This window comes from Danio rerio, chromosome 3, assembly GCF_049306965.1.
Source record: "Danio rerio strain Tuebingen ecotype United States chromosome 3, GRCz12tu, whole genome shotgun sequence".
Classification (NCBI taxonomy): Eukaryota; Metazoa; Chordata; class Actinopteri; order Cypriniformes; family Danionidae; genus Danio; species Danio rerio.
The window spans coordinates 63,654,834-63,675,615 of NC_133178.1; the positions used below are offsets into that span (position 1 = coordinate 63,654,834).

The 20,782-nt window shown below is 39.6% G+C and overlaps 1 protein-coding gene across 1 annotated transcript in view; it reads right to left on the reverse strand.

Annotated features, from left to right (window-relative positions):
• mgat5b (alpha-1,6-mannosylglycoprotein 6-beta-N-acetylglucosaminyltransferase B) overlaps positions 1–20,782 on the reverse strand; it is a 224,252-nt gene that overhangs the window by 133,534 nt on the left and 69,936 nt on the right. The window contains exon 3 of the mRNA XM_073945164.1: positions 6,510–6,654. Coding sequence (XP_073801265.1) covers positions 6,510–6,654 — 145 coding nt within the window. The remainder of the gene's footprint in view (positions 1–6,509; positions 6,655–20,782) is intronic.

A 20,782-nucleotide genomic window follows, 5' to 3' on the forward strand; every position in this document is an offset into this window, starting at 1 on the left:
GCACAATGCACGCCTCCCACCAGTGCCGATATACACCCATATCGCACGGCTACGAGTGTGATACTGCGCTTATACAACAGTTTGACAGCATAATTGTGTAAATAAAAACAAAATCAAACATGGATAGTCTTAAAAAACCTTTCGTATGAGGAACTACTTTCTTCCGCGTTGGATTCAAATCATAAGCTGACAGTTAAACAGGTGAGCAAGCATCTTTTAAACTTTAGATCTGTAGTGTCTGCTTTTTGCTGGCTGTATGTGGGCGGAGTAATACACAAATGGTAAAGAGGCTGTACGGGTGCTGATACTACTTAAATATATCACGGCTATCAGCCAATCAGATTCAAGAACCAGACAGAATTGTTGAATATATATATATATATATATATATATATATATATATATATATATATATATATATATATATATATATATATATATATATATATATATATAGTCATTCCAGCGTGTTGGCGTCCAGAGTCCACCTCAGATGACTTCTCTCGATGTCGAGGAGGAGCGGCTCTACTTTGTGCTCCTTCCGGGTGACAGAGCTCCTCACCCTGTCTATAAGAGTGCGCTCTGCCATCCTGTGAAGGAAACTCATTTCGGCCGCTTGTATCCGGGGTCTTGTCGTTTTGGTCATGACCCAAAGCTCATGACCATAGGTGAGAGTAGGAACATTAATTGACTGGTAAATCCAGAGCTTTACCTTTCGGCTCAGCTCCTTCTTTACCACAACGGACCAGTACATCGACCACATCACTGCTGCCACTGCACCAATCCGCCTGTCAGTCTCACGCTCCATCCTTCCCTCACTTGTGATCAAAACCCCAAGATGCTTGAAACCACCGTTTTCCAGTGGAGCACCATGTCCTCAGACTCAGAGGTGCTGATTCTCAACCCAGCCATGTCACATTTAAGATAGATAGATAGATAGATAGATAGATAGATAGATAGATAGATAGATAGATAGATAGATAGATAGATAGATAGATAGATAGATAGATAGATAGATAGATAGATAGATAGAGATACAGATAGATAGATAGATAGATAGATAGATAGATAGATAGATAGATAGATAGATAGATAGATAGATAGATAGATAGATAGATAGATAGATAGATAGATAGATAGATAGATAGAGATACAGATGGATAGATAGATAGATAGATAGATAGATAGATAGATAGATAGATAGATAGATAGATAGATAGATAGATAGATAGATAGATAGATAGATAGATAGATAGATAGATAGATAGATAGATAGATAGATAGATAGATAGATAGATAGATAAATAGAGATACAGATAGATAGATAGATAGATAGATAGATAGATAGATAGATAGATAGATAGATAGATAGATAGATAGATAGATAGATAGATAGATAGATAGATAGATAGATAGATAGATAGATAGATAGATAGATAGATAGATAGATAGATAGATAGATAGATAGATAGATGAATAGATAGATAGATACCAGTTTGAATCTGAAATCTCTAACCCTGAAAAAACCTTAGCCATGTAATGTAAGTTACTATGGCAAAAAACCCCAATCAAAACCAACCCATCCTCTTGAGCCCCAAAATTCAGTTTCTCAGGCTTTGTGCAACACGTTAAAAAGAAAATTTGTTCAGACTCTCCCTCTCACATTCAAACCAGCCTCTCTCTGTTCTTATACCCCTTAAAATTGATTTAGTTGTCAGCAGAAGCCAGAAACGGATAAAGGCACAGTAGGTCTTTGTTGTTGTCCAGATTGGCAGCAACAAACTCTTCTTCTCTACTTTTTTTTTTTTGTGACCAGAGAGTCTTTGTAATTCAAAACGTGCTTGATGTAATATAAAATGTGCATTAGAAGTCCTTGGAAGAGTTGTAACGTGGGCTATCCTATAGTGGATAATTGCCTATAAAGTGAAAAAGAGTTCTGATGTGACTGGAAACTGAGCATTATGAATGACTGTGTATGATACTGGTTCCTTAACACTACATCAACATATACAACAAATATATTCTGATATTATTATATTCTAAAATAAATAATATTTATATATTTTACTCAGTCCTGGAGGGCCGGTGTCCTGCAGATTTTAGCTCCAACTTGCCTCAATACACCTGCAGGGATGCTTCTAGAAAGCCTAGTAAGAGCTTGATTAGCTAGCCCGGGTGTGTCTAATTGGGGCTGGAACTAAACTATGCAGGACACCTGCCCTCCAGGACCGAGTTTGGGCACCTCTGACCGAACCCTTTCCCTTAACCCAACCAATAGTGTTTTCAAAAGCAGACATAAGAGAAAGTGCACTGCAACCTTTTATTTTTTACTTTGATTTTACATTACTTTTATCTATTTTGTGGAAGCGCACTTCACCACCAAACTCGAAGCTGAGTGCTCTACACCACAAGCACAATACTGTACAAAGTGAGCCTCAAAGCAAACTGATCATGCCAGAAAAAGGTGTCCAAATGAAGTTATCATTACAAATGCATCAATAAAATGTCATGTAAGTATCATAAGTGTGAAAAGGAACACATGTTGTTGTCGTCATACAATGTTACAAAAGTTGTGTAGCTTCACACCAACAGTAACTCTAGAGTTTCAACCAGTCATAAACTCTGAATGAATAATACATAAGGCTACATAACTAAAACTCAATGGGCTCTATTTTGACGGTCCATGCGCAGAGCGCAAAACGCAGGGTGCAAACGCTTTCAGGGCGTGTCAGGACGCATTTTTGCTAATTTACGGACGGGAAAATCTGCTTTGTGCCAAGGCGCATGGTCTAAAAGGGTTGAGTTTATTTTCTTAATGAGTTATAGGTGTGTTTTGAGAATAAACCAATTAGAGTCTCATCTCCCATTCCCTTTAAGAGCCAGCTGCGTCGCGCCATAAGCGCATTCGCTATTTACAGGACGTAAAGTAAGTTTAAGTGGAAAAACTGAGCATTTCACAAGCAAACAGTTAACAGTTAACAGAAAACTGTTAAACAGAGCATCTACTGCTTGAGAATGAGAGATAATGGATCTACTTTCACTTTCGCTCTTGGATAGGGAAACCTTTACGCACAGACATCAATTAGTCTATAAATAATTAATTGCGTTTGTTAAGCGCAAATATTCGTTTCAAAACTATTTCTAAATTCAGTTTTAATTTCCAGCAAACGAATAAATGAACAATAATAACGAAGTGTGCTCAAAAACCTGAGTTATATCCTAAAACACATGCTGTGCCCCATATAGTCTAAAACCTGACAGGTGGGCAAATCTAAGCTTGTTTTAATAAAACAAATATAAATATGGATATAATAAATAATACTGCTAATAATAATAACATTATACAAAAGCAAATTTTTATGAATGAACTGAAAAAGCCTCCCGAGATGAAGAAGACATAAAAGCAGTGATTTTTCATATTTATGTAGGCTAGAAAATAATATGTTTTGTAATTCTTTAATCCTTTATATCTATTCTTATTATACCCTATATATATCCTTAATGTTTAATTTTTTTCATATGTAAAGATATTTGTCTATTGCTCTCTTGTGTGTATTAAGCAGTGTGTAAGCGAGGCGCAACTCTGCGTCGGAGTTTAGACCGGGTTAGTTTTGGTCTAATGAAAAATCTATTATAGTTTCTCAAAATAGCAACGCGCCAGCGGTCCGCCTGAGAACGCCTTCCTTTTTAGACCAGAACACCTATTGGCGCACATATGAGCGCTAATGCATTTGCTATTTAAACAGCGTAGCGCAACGCCACAAAACGACTCTTGCGCCAAGCTGAAACTACCAAACAAGTATTGCGCCGCGCCTTGCGCCACATTGCGCCGGGTGTATGATAGGGCCCAATGTGTTTATGATTACCTGACCTACCCCAAAGAGTTCTAAAACATTTCCATTGGTGACACTAGTTTTGCTGAAATGACACACTTGAGCTTAAAACTACCACTTCATTGATTATTTTCAGGGAAACGAAACAGAAAGCTGACATCCTACTTTGATGAGCATCAAAGATCGCATAGCTAGGATATGTGGGTGTTTTTATCCTCCGAGATTAGCTGATACCTCCAGACATCACAAAGTAAAGCCAAGGCACCAGTAGCGTTTGAACCTGTGATGTGACAGACATCTGTTTCCATGGAGACAGGCGGAAAACTCTGGGAAGTGTCTTAACTAACTCATCAGAAAGCTGTTGACACTGTCTGAAACATGCAGACTGCTGCTGCCTTCAACACCCATTGGGAACTTCCTCCTCCAAACTCTGAACCTGTCACTGTGGTGTGCTCGAGTGATTGTGGATGGATGGGTTGATCTCCATTTCTCAGGTAGCATTTCTTTCAAGGGTAGACAAGTGTGATAGCTGCATTTTCTCAGATTATGCTTATTTCTCTGCTATGTTTTATTGAAGCAAAGTCAAAGAAAGTGATGGACGCTGCGTTTTGACAAAACCCATTTACCTGGACTGGACAACTTTTTCCTACATAGCCCTGCTGAAAAATCTAGCTTAAACCAGCCTAGGATGATTGGCTGGTTTTAGCTGGTCGACCAGCCTGGTTTTAGAGGGGTTTTGGCCATTTCCAGGCTGGTTTCCAGCCATTTCCAGCCTGGTCTTAGCTGGTCAGGCTGGGAGATGACCAGCTAAAACCAGCTTAATCAGCCTAGCCAGGCTGGGAGCCCAGCCAAAGCCAGCTATGTCCAGCTTAAACCAGGCTGGTCAAGTTGGTTTAAGCTGGTTTTAGCTATCCATTTTCCAGCCTGACCAGCTAAAGGCTGATTTATACTTCTGCGTCAAACGCCAGCGTATGCTACGACGCTGACACATAGCCCTTCGCCGGGGCCGTCGCCGTCACTGACGTGCACCTCTCAAAAAATGTATCTACACGTCGCAACGACGCGTAGCGTAAGCTCTGTGATTGGTCGGCTTGGTAGCGCTGATGAGTCTGGGCGGGACCGAGAGCCGCGCGAATGGCGCGAGCGATTGTTTACAAGTGTGGAGTCCCGTGAAGGAGCTCCGGATGGAAAGTTTTGTTTTGTGTTTACCTCATAGTTAAAGTTGTCGCACGTCCGCCGGTTCCTGCCTCAAAATGAGCGAGTTTGAGCCACTTGTACATCCCGGAAGTGTTCAGGAAAAGCAATAAAGCAGCGAAGAAACTCAACACAGAGGAACATTTACACCTCACTGCCAACTAGCGTTTCGGAAGTGTTAATGCAGACCGACAGAGACAGCGCGCAGAAGTATAAATGCACAGCCACGCGCGTTGCATGCGCCGTGGGTTACGCCGGTCACCTGACGCAGAAGTATAAATCAGGCTTAAGACCAGGTTGGAAATTACTGGAAACCAGCCTGGAAGTGGCCAAAACCCCTCTAAAACCAGTATGGTCGACCTGCTAAAACCAGCCAACCAACCTAGGCTATATATTGTGTGAATGATGAAGCTGTGGTAGACTTCTCCTATCGAAAAATTAACCATCACTCTCGAGGCTCTTCACCACCTGTCCACGACGATGATTATTAGTTTTAAAAAAATTATTAAATCATAAAAACATCTGCAGAGTGGATGCGCGCGTACTGATCAGCTGTGTTGTCGCGCGCGTACTCAAGAGCGGTGTTGTCGAGCGCCTACTGAAGGGCGGGACCGAAGGTGTGCCGCGTCGCGGGGGCACTTTTGACCATTTTGGAAAGGCGCTTTCTATCCAAGACTAAAAAGGGCATGTGCACTGCACAGGTTGAGCCCTATGTGTGCACGTGCCTGGTCTATAGAACCTCTAGGAACCTTTTTTTTTTCTTTTTTAAGAGTGTGCTACCTAATTCTCATTCAATTATTAGCAGACTGTAAGGTTGTATAGTAATAAAAATGTGTAGGTGGAACAGTGTCTGCAGATATTAAGCAGATATTCTACGAAAAACGAATTTGAATTAGTTGGCATGTAGTTGCAATGTAAGGTAAAGTCGACAAAAATATTAATATTAAAGCTGAAATATCTGATCATCCTCCACATCGCTGTTTCGTTGCACTTGTGTTTCCAAGGCAAAAACTGGCGCATTTGTATTGCATTCCAAAGAGCACAGAGTAAAGCGGTCATGCAAACAAAATCATCCGATAGTGGGAACGGAGCTAAAATGCAATAAGCCTCTACACTTTTGCTATAATTAAACCATGGTTATTTTTGGCCTCTGTTACTGTCTACACAACAGTACAGTGTTTTACAAGCGTTTCACAATCTCCTTTGATGCCATCTTAGCAATTTCCCAGGCTTGATTAACTCAACGCTGTGATTGTCCTCAGGCCGTGATGTAGGCGTGTTCAGCTGAACCGTACGCTAACCGCCACTGCTCATTTCAACCAGCACCGAGATAAACACGGAGATAACAGGCAATTATAGCATTGTGGTGCTGTTGGTGTGCGCTCGCCTTGTAAATACGATTATCCCTACATGACTGGAAGGCAGCGAGTGACACCTGACTGTAAGGATGTGCCTGCTGTTGGGATGAAAGGCAAGCCGCACCTGTGGAGAGCAGAGCTCAGCTCCTCCAGTCTGTGGGATTCGCTGTTGTTGCTCAGTTTCGATAACGTGTCGATCCTCTTCATGATGATTTCCAACATGTCGCTGATCTTTCGCAGGACACCACGAGACTCGAGACCACCCAGTACTGTAAAAAAAAAAGACAATGAGCACATGTTAGTTCATGCCAAGGGTGTAACTTTGCTTTGACGAATAAACAAGTTCCTGTATCAGTTATTCCTTTGTTATGCTAAGGTGTGCAGTTATTTTCAGATAAATGCACGGCTAAAGTAGTTCCAGGCGCATTACAGTTCTAAATCTTTTCATTCATTCATTTTCTTGTCGGCTTAGTCCCTTTATTAATCGCCACAGTGGAATGAACCGCCAACTTATCCAGCAAGTTTTTACGCAGCGGATGCCCTTCCAGCTGCAACCCATCTCTGGGAAACATCCACACACACATTTATACACACACTCATGCACTACGGACAACTTAGCCTACCCAATTCACCTGTACAACATGTCTTTGGACTGTGGGGGAAACCGGAGCACCCGGAGGAAACCCAAGCGAAGGCAGGGAGAACATGCAAACTCCACACAGAAACGCCAACTGCGTTCGAACCAGCAACCCAGTGACCTTCTTGCTGTGAGGCTACAGCACTACCTATTGCGCCACTGCCTCGCCCACAGTTCTAAATCACTACGCCAAATTGATTTCAGTTATCAACCAAGCGAAAATCACATGAGAAGGCTTCGGATGAGATGTTTAAGAAACTAGTGCTGCAAACAGTAGAAGTTTGAGGACAAAAAACCTGACAAATGTCTAATAAACACCATCTGAACAGTGGCTTTAGCTGTGGTAACCATGGTATATTTAACAATGGTTCAATAGAAAATAATTACGCCCAGGTCTAACGTTATCGCACAACCTAAGGCGAGAACTATTCGCTAATAACTCAACAGACTGTCATTAATTATTCCTCACTCAACTAATGCACAGATAATCATCAGTTAATGAATGACTCGAGAAGAACTAAATCATTCATTGATGAGCGCTGTTTTAGCATCTGATAAAGCATCTGTCTGATGAAAAGGTTAAAGTCGTTTGTTAATTGATCTTAATTAAATGCGACACATATCTTCACACTGTGACTACATGGTTGCTTCTACTTTTTTTCAATACATAAATCATCATTACTTGTATTGATTTTACTGTAGCTACACTAATTACACCATGGTATTGTGGCACAAGTGTGGTATTTTTGTATTGGATTTCAATAGTTTGCTCATTTATTAAATATATATGAAATAGTAAAATATAACTGCAAATGCAACAGGGAGCATACAGTCAAGCTACTTTTTACAATGTTTAGTAATATCCTGTGGTTACTATGATGTGTGAATGTCTAAAAGATGATGTTGTTATAATTTCTGATGGTACTGTTATGGAAGTTAACGAAAATTATTTATTAAATTACCCATTTACTGTATTTTATTTACATCTACGCGTACCCCAACCCTAACCCAACCATCACAGTAATGTAAAAACAGTAATTATACAGAGTATTTTTCATAATATTTATTAAAGTACCCATTAATTGTACTTTATTTTATATGTATTTATATATATATATATATATATATATATATATATATATATATATATATATATATATATATATATATATATATATATATATACAGTTGAAGTCAAAATTATAACAACCCCCCACCCCCGCATCATCCCCACCAATTTGATTTATTTATATCAAATATTTCCCAAATGATGTTTACAGATCAAGGAAATTTTACAGTATGTCGGATCATATTTTTTCTTCTAGAGAAAATCTTTTTTTGTTTTATTTCGGCTAGAACAAAAGCAGGATTTGATTTTTTAAAAAGCGTTTTAAGGTCAATATTATTAGCCCCTTTAAGCTTTTTTTTTTTTTTTTTTTTTGATCGTCTACCTAACAAACCATCTTTATATAATAACTTGCCTAATTACCCTAACCTGCCTTGTCTAATCGAATTAACTTACTTAAGTCTTTAAATGTCACTTTAATTGTATAGAAGTATCTTAAAAATATTGTATTATCTTAATATTATTTTCTGTCATCATGGCAAGGATTAAAATAAATCTGTTATTAGAAATATGTTGAAAAAAAATTCTTTCTGTTAAACAGAAATTGGAGAAAAAAAAAAAAAAAAAAATATATATATATATATATATATATATATATATATATATATATATATATATATATAGAACAAAAGAACCTCCCCAATCGATGCAAATGTTGGGCAGGGATGGAAGAGTGGCTGCCAGCCTGACGGCAAAGAGAAATGTGAGAAGATTAGAAGATTAACAAGTTTTATTGTAAATGCAAATAACTACGGTGTACATGCTAATAACATTTTACAGTGTACATGTTTTAGGGTAAAACAAGAGTAAGAATGCAACCAATAATCACTGATAATCACCTTCAATATGTCCACATAAAATATGAGGCCAAAATACTGGTACATCTCATTGAACCTTACATATTAATGCTGATAATTTATATCTATACATTAATTCGTAGTGAGTTGTGGCTAGAAGGGCATCCTCTGCATAAAACATATGCTGGAATAGTTGATGGGTTATTCCGCTGTGGTGATCTCTGATAAATCAGAGACTAAGTCGAAAGAAAGTGAATAGATTAATTTATTATTTTATTTATAATTTATAATTTTTTATTATTTATATTTTTTTATTTAAAGTTTTCAATGTGAATCATCGCCTCTAGCCTTGTGGTTAGTGCGTTGACATAGCACTGCGGTGCCGATCAGAATTTGATTCCAGATTCTTTCTTTTTTTAATCCCTCTCCTCTCTGATTTGCTGTTTCTAAACGTTTTACTGTCCCAAGCTTAGAACCTAATAAAAATAACTATATTTATATAAAAATGTCAAATTTGTTTGAAAAAGTCAATTCTAATCGATGTTTTGTTGCATTTACAAGATTTTGACCATTAGGTTTTCTTAGCACGGTCTGTTTCCAACTCTTCTAAACAATGGAGCATCTTGCAAGCCAATTTGTTCAATTGTATAGAAGCTTTTGAAAAGCTTCATCACTACGATGAATATCTAAACATCATCTATTGTGTTCAACAAAGCACAGGGAGGTTTGGACCGACATAAGGCCAAGTGAGTGATGGATGAACAGTTGCCTCTACTGCTCCCCGTGCAGACAAACAAGCACCAATCCAGCATGGTAATTTATGTTGGCCTGAGTCGGTCTTTTCAGCAGAACAGAAGCACAATGCAGAGAAAAATATTCTCCAGGGCTGCACTCGCCTCCGAGTAAGGCTCGGAAACAAAGTCACGGCAAAACAAAGAGCCCAAATGGAGCCTGGACTGGAATTCGCTGGCATATTAGTAGTATTTACTCATAATACAAACAGCAGGCTGAGGGTTTTATTCAACATCATTTCAAAAGCATCTCATTAGCAGAGACTCTCTCTTTCTCGCTCTCCAGAGCTTCAGCTACTTCAGCTCTCATAACCGAAGAAAGGACGCAAACAACACTAAACAGGAAGGGGACCAATTAGGATGACAGTCGAGCTTATAATTTCCGAGCTCCTGCCGTCTGTTTCCCGGGAAGCTGGAGCGCTGCACTGGATGCCTCTCACCTGGCCAATTAAACTGAGCACATCTACAACTGTGAGGTCAGTAGGCCTCCAGAACACTTCGCTCTGACAGATTCTGCTCCCGCTCTCTTTGAGATCCGTCTCCGCTCAGCACATCTTACTAATGATGAAGGCTAGAGTAGAGCTTCTTCTTACGCCGCTTTTACTCAGATTAAGGTCTCTGTGGCTGTTTCTCCTAAGATGTAAGCTACTGTTTTGGGTTAAACACTTATTCAATCCTTGTATGTATTGGATCCTAAACAGTAGGCGATGTCAAACTCGGTCCTGGAAAGCCGGTGACCTGTGATCAGTGGTAAAATTAACTTGTTAACACTAAACTCTGGCCTTTTGCTTATGTTGCGTTTACACCAGACACGGAACGCGCATCAAGCGCTAGTGATTTACATGTTAAGTCAATGCAAACGCGCAAATAGACATCCTGCGGGAAGATATGAGTGAAAAGCGCGGCACGAATGATGCGAATTGCGCGAATGATGCTAATTGCGTGAATGGCGCGATACACGCAAATGGAGCAGCACGGGTTGAGCGCTTTCCGCATTTGTTGCGCATTTTGAGCGAATTGCTCGAGTTCGAAAGTCTGAACTTTAGCTAGACATTCGGGCTGCATTAACCAATCAGGAGCTTGCTCTGGTGGCTGCATGATTATGACGTAAACCTGTTGCTGGTATCCTGGGGGAAAGCCTACAGCCGACACCGACAAAAAGTTCAACAAACTGGGCTCGGCTCAGTCAGAAGCACCGCTGAATTGATGGCCGACTAAACATCTCTGACCACATTTCTAGAACTGCTCGATCGTGCAGATTCGCACTCTATAACATCAGAAAGATCCGACCCTTCTTATCTGAACATGCAGCTCAACTCCTTGTTCAAGCTCTTGTTCTCTCCAAACTGGATTACTGCAACTCTCTGCTAGCGGGGCTCCCAGCTAACTCTATCAAGCCTCTTCAGCTGCTCCAGAACGCAGCAGCACGAGTGGTCTTTAATGAACCTAAAAGAGCACATGTCACTCCGCTGCTCATCCGTTTGCACTGGCTGCCAGTTCCTGCTCGCATCATATTTAAAGCTCTGATGTTTGCTTACAAAGCGACTTCTGGCTGCGCCCCTTCTTATCTGCTCTCACTTCTGCAGATCTATGTGCCCTCCAGAAACTTGTGTTCTGTGAATGAACGTCGCCTCGTGGTTCCATCCCAAAGAGGGAAGAAATCACTTTCCCGAACGCTCGCGTTCAATCTGCCCAGTTGGTGGAATGAACTCCCTAACTGCATCAGAACGGCAGAGTCACTTGCTGTCTTCAAGAAACGACTAAAAACTCAACTATTTAGTCTCCACTTCACTTCCTAATCTGCAATTGCCTCTCTGGATATACCACTAACTGTACCCAAAAAATAATAAAAAAATAAATAAATTGTACTAATGCTTTCCTTCTTAGACTTTACACACCTGAAACTTGCCTATAGCACTTATTCATTGTTGCTCTTATAGTCGTATAAATTGCTTCCTTGTCCTCATTTGTAAGTCGCTTTGGATAAAAGTGTCTGCTAAATGACTAAATGTAAATGTAAATGAAAGCCTCTATCATCCAGGTTAAGTTTCTGGAGGAGTTTATAAGCTCACAGAGCTGGATGCACCTCTGAAAGAATCTAGTGGACACGGCCCTAAACATATTGACGCTGTTTTTCAGTCTTCATAAAGCACATAAACAGTTATTTTCTCAATAAAATCCATATTAGCCATTTAGCTATGAAGCTAGAGTCACCAGGGCAGACAGAAGCCCTGCCCAACACGCAAGTCTGCCTCTGTTCTGAAGTGAATTTGCCGCGCGAATGAAGCGTGTAAACTCAAATGTTCATGCAGCCATTTACGAATATAGCTCGATTTATCCGCGAGTTACGCGTCTGGTGTGAACGCAACATTAAGCTCATCAGAAAGTGACAATTGAGACAGTGTCCATCTGTCTTTTGTTTTTCTGAAAGACAAAGGTGTTAAGAGCCTAGAACTTGAAAAACAGCTTCTTGATCCAATCAACATTGTACATTGTCTCAGAGATCCACGTGGATCACAATACCTCCATCTCACAAAGGAGACACAAATTGAATATTTCACTTCGTATGCCTGTAGATTCAAATGATCATGTGTATATTTAATATGCACTGCTTGAAATACTCTACTGTATATTAAACTTTTTTTTTATGAATGTTTATGTATGAATGCTTGGGTAAAGATTACATTACAGTGATCTTCAGACTCTATATATTGCAAATAATGCCTTGGGTAAATTATTTGTGGTTTGTAAAGTGAATTATGCATAGGAAAATATTTAAGACTCTTAAAAATTATAATAGTTCAGGTTACTATAAGGTAGGGTTTAGTGTTGGAGTAGGTATAGATGTTAATAAAACACAATAGGTTACTGTGAGGTAGGGTTTAGGGTTGAGGTAGGTGTAGACATTAATAAGACACAACAAGTTAACGCAAGGTTCGATTTAGGGTTAGGTGTAGAGGTTAATAAAACACAACAGGTTAATGTAAGGCATCCATTAGGGTTGGGGTAGGTGTAGACGTTAATAAAACACGAGGTTACTGTAAGGTTGGATTTAGGGTTGGGGTAGGTGTAAACGTTAATAAAACACGAGGGGCTCTATTTTGACGGTCCATGCGCAGAGCGCAAAACGCAGGGCGCAAATGCTTTCAGGGTGTGTCAGGACGCGTTTTTGCTAATTTAAGGACAGGAAATCTGCCTTGCGCTTCGGCGCATGTTCTAAAAGGGTTGAGTTTATTTTCTTAATGAGTTATAGGTGTGTTTTGAGAATAAACCAATTAGAGTCTCGTCTCCTATTCCCTTTAAGAGCCAGTTGCGTCTCGCCAAGAGCGCATTCGCTATTTACAGAACGCAAAGTAAGTCTAAGTGGAAAAAACGAGCATTTCACAAGCAAACAGTTAAAAGTTTTTTAACAGAAAACTGTTAAACAGAGCATCTACTGCGTGAGAATGAGAGATAATGGATCACTTTCACTTTCGCTCTTGGATAGGGAAACCTTTACGCACAGACATCAATTAGCCTATAAATAATTAATTGTGTTTGTTAAGCACAAATATTCGTTTCAAAACTATTTCTAAATTCAGTTCTAATTTCCAGCAAACTAATAAATGAATAATAATAGCAAATTGTGCTCAAAAACCTGAGTTATATCCTAAAACACATGCTGTGCCCCATATAGTCTAAAACCTGACAGGTGGGCAAATCTAAGCTTGTTTTTAATAAAACAAATATAAATATGGATATAATAAATAATACTGCTAATAATAATAACATTATACAAAAGCAAATTGTTATGAATGAACTGAAAAAGCCTCCCGAGATGAAGAAGACATAAAAGCAGTGATTTTTCATATTTATGTAGGCTAGAAAATAATATGTTTTGTAATATTTTAATCCTTTATATTTATATCCAATATCTATTCTTATTATATCCTATATATCCTTAATATTTAATTTTTTTCATATGTAAAGATATTTCCCTGTTGCTCTCTTGTGTGTATTAAGCAGTGTGTAAGCGAAGCGCAACTCTGCGCTGGAGTTTAGACCGGGTTAGTTTTGGTCTAATGAAAAATCTATTATAGTTCCTTAAAATATCAACCCGCCAGCGGTCCGCCTCAGAACACCTTCCTTTATTAGACCAGAACGCCTATGGGTGCAAAAATGAGCGCTAATGCATTTGCTATTTAAACAGCGTAGCACAACGCCTCAAAACGACTCTTGCGCCAAGCTGAAACTACCAAAAGTTTCTGCGTCACGCCTTGCGCCACACTGCGCCGGGTGTATGATAGGGCCCGAGGTTACTGTAAGGTTGGATTTAGGGTTGGGGTAGGTGTAGATGTTAATAAAACACGAGGTTACTGTAAGGTTGGATTTAGGGTTGGGGAGGGTGTAGATGTTAATAAAACACGAGGTTACTGTAAGGTTGGATTTAGGGTTGGGGAGGGTGTAGACATTCATAAAGCACAATATTGGACTCTGTGTCTTGTACAAGACATTAAATAAATGAAAACTCCAGCTTTGTTCAGCCCACTTGGAGCTCAAGTCCTACCCACTTGAAGCTGGCTCTTGACCTCCGTTTATACCCTTCTCCAAAGTTTAGCTCAGACACACCCGGGTTAGCTAATCAAGCTCTTACTATGCCAGGGGTGTCCAAACTCGGTCCTGGAGGGTCGGTGTCCAGCAAGTTTTAGTTCCAACCTTAATTAAACACACCTGAACCAGCTAATCAAGCTCTTACTACATATACTAGAAATGTGCAGATGTGTTGAAGCAAGTTGGAGCTATGCAGGACCTCCAGGACTGAATTTGGACACACATGAACTAGGCTTTCTAGAAACATCCTTGCAGGTGTTTTGAGTTACGTTGGAGCTGAAATGTGCAGGACACAGGCTCTTCAGGACCGAGTTTGAGAACCCCGGCTATACAAGATCATATATAGGTACAACTGCGTGGTTCAGAAAGGGGGGCCAATCTTGTTGACACAGGGGCACTATTCTTTGGCAAGAAAATACCTCCCAAACTGTAGCACTGAAAAAACTGAACAAGTATGATTTCATATGAAGCTTTAAATAAAGGTATTTGTGCCAAGAGAGTAATGGCTAATACCTTGGGGAATGCAGTAGTTGAACTATGCCCAGAAAGATTTTAAAAGCATTTTGGTCCGGATGTTAACTTCAATGTAATAATTGGATGACCACCGAGAGCTTTTGATCTCTGAGGTTTGTGCCGCGGGTGCTCTCATGTATCATGGCACACAGCGATTTCACAATCTCATCCAAATCGATTGAAAGGGCGTGTAATAAAACGGATGATGGCTTGGATTTGGCCCGCAGGCTACAAGGTGAAAATGATCCGGACAATCTGGAGCACTGCTCTGTGTTTTAACATGACAGAAATTAACTACGTAAAATAATGCAGAGTTGTTCCAGCACCCCTCAGTTCATAAAAATCAAACGAGCAGCTCAGTTGCAGTCAGAACTGTGGGAATTCAAGCAGGCAGGGAGAGATCTGGGGGGTTTCATAGCACCAAATCTTCGCATCTTGATAAAATATTGATAGAAAAGTACATTCTGGGTGAGTAATAAGTGAGAATTATGATATCATAAAATCTGTTGAGACCTACTTTTCACTCATCAGAATGAATGCAGCATAATTATTTCATAATTACTTCAACCTTACTGTAAACACGGGGAGTGACACTGACAACAGAAGTTTGGATCCACGTGCAGGTTTATTCAGTGGTCAGGCAAGCAATGGTCAACACGGATGCAAACAGATGTATAGAGGCAGTCCAGAATCGTAATCAGAAACCAGGTGAGAGGTCAGAAGGCAGGCGGCTAAACAGAAGAACTGGATAAACAAGGCTAAGATCATAATACGGGAAAACAAGACTAGGGGTCCGTTCTTCTTACGTGGATTACTCAGTTAGCTGGATTTGGATATTGACATGATCCAGGATCGTTTCGTTCTGCAAAGCTGATTCGAGCGTTGTTGTCATAGCAACAGTTCTGCTAGCTCAAACCTGATCGGGAGCAGGTTTAATTCATATAAACAGGATTAGATCGGCTCAGTTCAAGCAAAGATAATACAGAAAGTATGTTACGAATTCTGATATTTTCTTACAGTAGTAGTTATGTACATTTGGGAAAATTGTACATATTTTTTAACTATATATATAAAGTTATAGTCATTGATAAAATAAATTAAGTTATACATATAAAACGTATGCAATCTGCACCCTCGAAATGAAAGTACAAAGACTGCCACCTGGTGGTGCAGAGAGAACTTACTGATATGAACTTTTTAGATCGCTTTAGTACAAATTGTGTATAATAGAAATGCACAATATGTGACTTTTTTTTAAAGCAATAATACATTTATGCAGTCATAAACATGTTTTAATAGTTAATATGCCGGTGATTTGATGCTTCACAAAAGTTGCAGACGCCTTTACCAATATGAAAATGCTTTTGTAAACAACCAGTTATTCTTTACACAGATTAAAAAATGGCTACTATAATAAAGAAAATCTTTTCTAAATGTGGAACTAAATACATTGATTTGTATTGAAATACATGATGAATACTCTTGACACATGAAAGTGTAAAGCCTGCAGCTCACAGCAAATGTGGAAGGTTATTGCGTGTCATATTTAACAAACGGTTTACTGCTAATTTGATGTAATTTTGCTCGCATGGATAATTGAATATTAATCAGATGATGTCATTACGCTGCTGTGCCGTCAGCCAATCGTTGCATTGCTGATCATGATTTCGAGGATCGATAGATCTGTCCTTCACAACACACGCAGCGATCTCAGATCAGTTCATCCAGACATTCTAATCTGATTCGCGAACTTGTTTGAAGAACCAAATTAGCGAGAGATCAGTTATCACGATTAAAAGATCCAGCATCTGCCAAATAATCTTAGATCATTTAAGCGAGGTACGAAGAACGGACCCCTGGAGAACGCGTTGTAATGTCACTAACAGTAAACAAGACTCAGCAATGAGGGTTTCAAAGTGAGCTGTATATATGTGTGTGTAATCAGTACATGAGCAGCATCAGCTGTGTGTATGCAATCAGTCAGGATCTGGAACCGGTTGTGTGTGTGTGTGTGTGGAGCATGACTGGTTCTTGTAGTCCATTTATCAGCAGATTTGTAGTTCTTGGGATGTGAGTGTTTACCAGCGACCTCTGGTGGTTTGATCGCTGGTGAACATGACACTTACATTCCTCCACTTCAATTTATGAACTTGTAAGAAATCCCCACTGAAAAGAAACCAAAGAAATAATACAAATGCTGGAGTTAACTGGTGTTTAGCTGCCCAAAACCATCGCCATGCAATCTTGACTGGAAGAAATCAACTCGAATAGGGGACAGTTAAGACCAAGAAACCACCTTAGGCTGAATTCTGTTTTGTTTTTGTTTTCAGATGGGATGTTAACTGAGAAAAATCCTGCTCAGAAGCGCACTTCAAAATCCACTGCAACAGTACACCATCTGGGTGCATTTGGCATACTATTTTCAGCATAGGTCTATCATTATTTAGGATGCAAATTTTAATCATGCATACAATTCAGGACAGATTGTATGCAAATGAGGACGCAGTGGATGATTTTTGGATAGTTATGTAACGTCGCTTTCATTTCCTTTCGTCTGGAAACCAAGCAAAAACATAGAAAAAAGAGTGCAGGTTTTTCTGAAAGATGCTAACATGCAATTTTACACTGTCAAAGTGTGATTGTGCTTTTCCATTTTTTTCTTCCCCCCCCAAGGGGTAAGTTGAAATTACTGTCAGAGGTTACTGACGGCAAGGTTAAAATAACCTGGAACATTCCTGTCGAAAGGTCCTTAATTTCATTCAAATGACCAAATATAAAACGTCTAGCAGCAGAAAGGTGAAGCATTTTGAGACATTTTTTATTCTGCTCATTAATCAACACTATCATGCAGACAGACCTGTTCTGATAGAAAAACCAGTAGAACAGTTCAGTCATTACTGTTAATGAGAATGTCGCTTGCATTTAAATTATTTATAATATTAGTATTTAATTTAACCAGGAAAATGACTGCTCAAGATAGGCTGGAACATTTGCATATACAAATAAAAAGCACAATTACAACCTACCATAAGTAAAAATGATCTAACAACAGTGTGGAAAACACACTAACCGGAGTGACGGACCAGCAAAACCCAACGACTGACTGTCGAATTCAGTGGCGTAGCGCAAAATGCAGAGGCCCTCCTGCAGGGATCACCGACGGGGCCCCCAGTTGAAGGGGGGGGGGGGGGGGGGGGGGCAGAGCCAGGGATATACACATATACACATAACGTTATATCTATGATTGGGAGTTTTCCTGGATGTTAGTATGCAATTCTTTTTATTATGAAAATTCTAATTTTACATCACTTTTCTACATTAATGGATCAGTGATCGCACTGGCATTCCTGACAAAAAGCTTGTGTTTGTGTATACAGAAATGTATTATTCACCGTCCCTGTTAAATTTGATCTAATCCGTGTCCTGACACAACTCCTCTCCTGCTTTCACTTCTCATACTGACGGAGAGAGCGATTCGTTTGTGAATGAATCTCCGTTATGAACGACTCCTTCACTAGCCGACAATAATACAAGTTTCTGGCACCGCAGCATCTCGTTGTCATATTTCTGTTGCATTGTTTGCTGATTTTATTCAACAAAACTAGCATAAGTCGAGTATTTAGTGCGAATTGGAGCTGCTTTGCCTTATGATGAATACAGTAGTGACTTTATTATCATCAATAATGTGACCTGTTTAGCACAAATTTCAGAACATATAAAAACAGAGGGGGGGGGGGGGGGGGGGGGGGGGGCAGAGCCAGGGATATACACATATACACATAACGTTATATCTATGATCGGGAGTTTTCCTGGATGTTAGTATGCAATTCTTTTTATTATGAAAATTAGAATTTTACATCACTTTTCTACATTAATGGATCAGTGATCGCACTGGCATTCCTGACAAAAAGCTTGTGTTTGTGTATACAGAAATGTATTATTCACCGTCCCTGTTAAATTTGATCTAATCCGTGTCCTGACACAACTCCTCTCCTACTTTCACTTCTCATACTGACGGAGGGAGCGATTCGTTTGTGAATGAATCTCCGTTATGAACGACTCCTTCACTAGCCAACAATAATACAAGTTTCTGGCAGCGCAGCATCTCGTTGTCATATTTCTGTTGCATTGTTTGCTGATTTTATTCAACAAAACTAGCATAAGTCGAGTATTTAGAGCGAATTGGAGCTGCTTTGCCTTATGATGAATGCAGTAAGTGACTTTATTATCATCAATAACGTTACTGTTTAGCACAAATTTCAGAACATATAAAAACAGAAAAAAAAAAACTTAATATTACCTATGAAATGTTCTGCCTTTGTGCTTTGTTTTCTTTGTTTGCTCGTTACTACACCCGTAGACAGAGCTAAAGTCCCGCATCTTCACGTAATAACACTGTCTTGACTAGTGCAGTTGAATGACATTTGTCCTGGGAGCCCTGTAGCAATGTGGCGGCGCTATTGACGCATGCTCAGGGTCCCTATGCGATATCTAGTGTATATATCTATGGTGCCAATAGCTATATTTCCATCCAAAAGTGAGAATAAACTTTATGTGCAAAACTGGATTATCGCATAAAAGTTGTGCGAATGAAGCAGCGTTTCCATCCAACAAGTCAAAGCAAACAAAATCGTCACTTCCTGATTAACTGGCGCCAAATATCAACAGTAAAAACTGCCTTTGCTGCAGTAGGAGAAGCTGCATCAATCTTTTCTAAATGAATGCGCCTCAGAAGACAATCCTGACATGCAGTGAGCGCGCAGTGGCGTTTGAAGGTGTCAGACGCGGAGCACAGGCGCTCTCGATTCTGGAGGTCATTAATAATATATTAACATTAATACTAAAAAGGTAAGGTGTTTAATAATGACCAAAACAACATTTCAGATGTTTTATAATGTGCTCAGCCTGACGTTTTGTCCATTCACACACATTTTAAGCATCACATGATCTCTTTTAACAAAATCACATGACCTTTTTTAATGCGCATGCTGGAGTTTGTGCGGTAAAAGTGTTTCCATCGCAGTTTATGCGCATCTTTTCTTATCGAATAAAAAGTTTATCCAACCCAGGTAGGCGCACACGTTTTTCAAAATTTATGCGCATCATGGCGTTTCCATCAACTGTTTTTTTTTATGCGCATTTGCAAAATAGATGCATAAACTTAGATTGAGATTGCATAAAATAGGTGGATGGAAACATAGCTAATGAGGCGTGTTAGTGTGTTCGGGCCCTAACAAAGCATGTAAATAGTTGTGAATAGTCTTGTCCAGAAAAGTGAATAGTCTTGTCTGTAACACCCTCAACTCAACATTTTCATGAAGCTGAACAAAACAGACTGTGATCTGAATGCCTCACAATCCAGTGACAGCTGAGATGGAGTTTAGGCCTTCTGCTGTCAGTCTGAAGGTCTAGCTATTTGAGATTTCAATAAAGCCAGCACTATAACCAAGACAACAAGTCTAGACCATACAAATTCATCTTGCTCTAGGTCTAATTTTATTGGACTAGACCTTGCAGTCTCCATATTCGCAGGCATGTAGTAAATAGTATTTAATTTAACCAGGAAAATGACTGCCCAAGATAGGCTGGACCTTTTGCATATACAAATAAAAAGCACAATTACAACATACCATATGGAAAACTTATCTAACAACAGTGTGGAAAACACACTAACCGGAGTGACGGACTAGCAAAACCCAACAACCGACTGTCTACTTAAGCCTCATTCACCCTACGAGTGGCAAAGCGACCATTCATTTTAACAGAGTGAGCAATTTCCGGTGGCCTCCGTCTATGTGAGCGACAGAGTTCGTTGGTGACCAGGTGGGCGTGTCAAGCGAGGGGACAAAGTTAAGAAGCTTTCAACTTTATGCAAATGAAGAGCAACTTTTTAAGCATCAGCCAATAGGAGCACCAGTAGAGCTAACATGATCCTCTCTCAGC